The sequence below is a fragment of the Carassius carassius genome, chromosome 20 (assembly GCF_963082965.1).
Source record: "Carassius carassius chromosome 20, fCarCar2.1, whole genome shotgun sequence".
Classification (NCBI taxonomy): domain Eukaryota; kingdom Metazoa; phylum Chordata; class Actinopteri; order Cypriniformes; family Cyprinidae; genus Carassius; species Carassius carassius.
The window spans coordinates 29,047,641-29,051,526 of record NC_081774.1 but is presented as its reverse complement, the minus strand read 5'-3'; the positions used below and the strand labels follow the sequence as shown (position 1 = coordinate 29,051,526).

The 3,886-nt window shown below is 36.7% G+C and overlaps 1 protein-coding gene across 1 annotated transcript; it reads left to right on the top strand.

Annotated features, from left to right (window-relative positions):
• The first annotated feature begins 426 nt into the window (after window positions 1-426).
• LOC132095884 (zinc finger and BTB domain-containing protein 41-like) lies at window positions 427-3,886 on the top strand. The gene is made up of 5 exons (XM_059500978.1): window positions 427-483; window positions 891-997; window positions 1,542-1,647; window positions 1,967-2,055; window positions 3,105-3,886. The coding sequence occupies exons 1-5, from the start codon at window positions 464-466 to the stop codon at window positions 3,545-3,547; spliced, it is 765 nt and encodes a 254-aa protein (XP_059356961.1). The 5' UTR covers window positions 427-463; the 3' UTR covers window positions 3,548-3,886.

Below are 3,886 nucleotides of genomic sequence, written 5' to 3'. Positions count from 1 at the left end.
CGCCCTCATCTGGAGGAGCACATGATCTTACATTCACAGGACAAACCCTTTAAGTGTGCCTACTGTGACGACTGCGTTAAGTCACGATTCATCAGGTTGAAGCACCAAGAAAAATTCCATTTAGGTAAAACCTCTTTTGTTAATGAACCAGACTAGTTGAGCTTGTATTGAGCATTCATTTAATATTGACAAAGTGTCCAATATCCAGGACCCTTCCCTTGTGACATCTGTGGTCATCAGTTTAATGACACGGGCAACCGCAAGCGTCACATAGAGTGCACACACGGGGGGAAGAGGAAGTGGACCTGCATTCTGTGCGGCAAATCAGTTCGAGAGAGGTAAAAATGCTGAAACGTTACCAAAACTGAATGCGAATGGATGTTTTGTTCAAATACAAGCTGCTAACATTTGATAATCTAAGGGAAAAACCTCACCTGTGCAGCATCTGTGGACAGTTTCCATCATGGAAGCTCCTACAGCTCTGTGAGTAAGAACTGTAACATTGGAAACATTATTACAACTTAAACATAACTGTTTACTATATGAATATGTTTTAAAATGTGATTTGAGATGCAAAGCTGGATTTTCAGCATTGAGTGTCACGTGATCTTTCAGAAATCATTTGAATATGCTGATTTGGTGCCTTAAATATTATTCAAGCTCAATATATTGTCTTGCTTAGTATTTTTTGTGTGGAAGCAATTTTGTAACAACATGCATGTCTTTACTGTTTGTTTAATCCAGTCTTGATCAATACATGTATATTTAAATATAAGTATAAAAAAAAACACATTTGTACAAGATTAAAAGTGATTGGTCAGAACAGGTCATGTGATAGTGTTATTTATTACCAGGGCCGTTGCTAGATTTTGTCTCTTTTGTTTTTTCAGGCTTCACCTTCGTGTTCATCATGAGGACAAGCGCTATGAATGTGACGAATGCGGCAAAACGTTCATCCGCCACGATCATCTCAAGAAACACAAAAAAATCCACACCGGTATTATTTTTTTGAGTCAAGATCTCAGAAACCCCATTTATAAATTGTAAAAAATTTCATTTTGACATACTGTATCATATAAGTTAATTCAGGGTTGCATCATTTTACCATCTACTAATGTGTCAGGAGCACTTCTGTTTTAATGAGGAGGCCCACTGTTTTAAAAATGGGATTTAATGGAATAGTTCACACAAAGATGTAAATTCTGCCATCGTTTACTCACCTTAAAACCTGTATGACTTCATCTTTGGAACACAAAATAAAAAAGATATTTTGAAGAATGTTGGTTATCAAACAGGTTTCCATTGACTTTCATTATATGATCAAAAATAGAATGAAAGTCAATGGGAACCAACATTTTGACTACGAAAATGTATATACCTATACCTGTAGGGTAAAAAAATGGAATCCAACTTCAAAGTTATTATTTCACTATTAGTCTCTCCGAATGAGATGCTTCCTCCTTTTTAAGACTAATTAGCATGTGTTTTAAAAATGCATCAAAGTGCATGTATGATAAGTCTTGTATTGTTTTTTTGTGTAGGGGAGAGAGCGCACCAGTGTGAAGAGTGTGGAAAATGCTTCCGACGTGCCGATCACCTGACTGTCCATTATAAAAGCATTCATCTGGGACAGAAGATCTGGCGAAGGCATAGCAAAATTCTGAACCAATTTGTCACATTCTGGGTCTGCATGTTTCTTGTGTTTGAACTCAAGACGAGAGCATGTCTTTAGAGACTGTCATATGTTTGCTCAGAGTGATGAAAGGTTGTGTGCCAAGCCCTTCTGTGGAGATAGTTTGGGTGTGTTATATGCAAACAACTAACTTAAGGCACACATCCACTTATTTAGTAAACTTTAAACATTAGAAAATGCTTAAAAACAAAGTCATGTGTGTACACGTGTTGTGAACTGAGACCCTTTGTTATTGTGATGATGATTTCTTGATCATGTACTGTATCCTGACAGATATAAAGCAGTGGTGCATCAGTGTCAGGTGTGCAAGAAAGAGTTCAGGGGGAAGACCAACCTTATGTCGCATTTCAGAACACATTCAGGTGAAATACACTACCATTCAAAATATATTTTTTTCCTGAAATAAATTATATACTTCAATTGATCAAAAGTGACAGAAAAGACATTTATAATGCACTAATTTATGACTGGAGTTTTGAACTTTCTATCGATAAGAGAATCCTAAAAACAATGTTTCATAGTTTCTGCAAAATAATTCTAAATAAGTTTAATGAATGTTTCTTGAGCAGCAAATCAGCATATTAGACTGATTTCTGAAGGATCATGTGACACTGAAGACTGGAGGAATGATGCTGAAATAAATGACATTTTACAATATATTCACAAAGAAAACAGTCATTTTAAATTTTAAGAATATTTCATATTATTGCTGTTTTACTATCTTAGTGACAACCAACTATTTAAATCAAATCAACAATTAGAATAAAAAAATCCAACAAAGAATAAAAAATGTAACTAATAGATATTATTTCCCTAGTCGTTTTTTCTTTTTTTGTGTTGTTTTCTGAATTATGTTAAAATATGCAAATGAGTCATCATTATTTAATTAACTATGTACTTATTTGCATACTTCTCCAGAACAGAGGTTAATAAGGCTTTTACAGAGGAGATTTCCGTCATCTCTTAATGATTTACTCCATAAATCAGCAAATACTGTCAGCAGTCAGAATTTTATTTATTTATTTTTTTGCAATGCTTTTAATGACATATTAGTCACACGTTATTAACAATACAATAACTGTGACTTTTGCCTCAAACTGCTAATTTAGGTCCCCTTGGAAGTTTGTTGAGGCCCCATAGTGGGCCCCTGTTACGCCGGTTCAGAAATTATTGAGGGACTAATTTTGACAAAACAGCGTTTAAAGATATGTATTGGTGAAATCTACAGGTGCAAGTAGACAGTTTAATTAAATTAACACCAGATGAAAAGACGGATAGTTCAAAAATAGACCAGTGCATGAAAAAAAAAAAAAAAAAAAAATGTTTTTGACTCTAATGTCTCGCTTTAAGGGCAAATTGTGACATTTCTGCTCCACAATTTTTTCCTAATCCCATAATTTGTCCTCATCAGGTGAGAAACCTCACCGTTGTGTGATCTGCAACCAGACCTTCCGCATCAAGAAGACTTTGACCAAGCACATGGTCATTCACTCAGACGTACATCCATTCAGCTGCCCGCACTGCAGCGCTACCTTCAAGCGTAAGGACAAGCTGAAGTATCACATGGATCACGTGCACAGCGGCCGCCCGCTCGAGCAGCAACAGCCCAACCTGCCAACGCCGCATGGGGTCCTTCCAGCTGTGAGCCAGCAACAGCAGACAGGCTACCAGTCCTCCACTGACCTTGTGTTCTTTGAAAAATACACCCTCACGCCTCAGCCGTCCAACATCGTGCACCCAGTGCGGCCCGAGCAGATGCTAGACCCTCGAGAGCAGTCTTACCTGAGAACGATCCTGGGACTGGACTCGGCTACAGCTGTACAAAACATGTCTAGTGCTGAACATACGCATTAATTCAGCACATGAAGTCATCAGTCTTTGTGCTGTTCTTAAAATGATGCATGTTGCTCTAAATTTGTTTTTGTAATTGAAAGCAAAAAAATGATAGAAGGTCATGAAGGGGAATACAGAATATTCATTTTAAAAGTATTGAATTAGTATCATGAAATTATGACTTAACTTTGATTGTATATTGAATGTGTGTGTGTGTATATTTCTGCTAATTCGATCCATAACCCGTGTGTTCATATAAGTGACATGGAAATTACCTGCGATCGGTGTGTGAATGAATAATAGTTTCTAAATTTACCAGCCCAGACCAAAGTTTGCTTGTGTTTCTGTAAATAAAGCACT

Excerpts from the sequence above, each read along its gene's own strand:
- LOC132095884 (XM_059500978.1), top strand. The coding sequence starts at position 464 with ATGGAAGCTCCTACAGCTCT. Across the intron at positions 998-1,541 it reads ACACAAAAAAATCCACACCG|GGGAGAGAGCGCACCAGTGT; the intron begins GTATTATTTTTT and ends TTTTTTGTGTAG. Across the intron at positions 1,648-1,966 it reads GGACAGAAGATCTGGCGAAG|ATATAAAGCAGTGGTGCATC; the intron begins GCATAGCAAAAT and ends GTATCCTGACAG.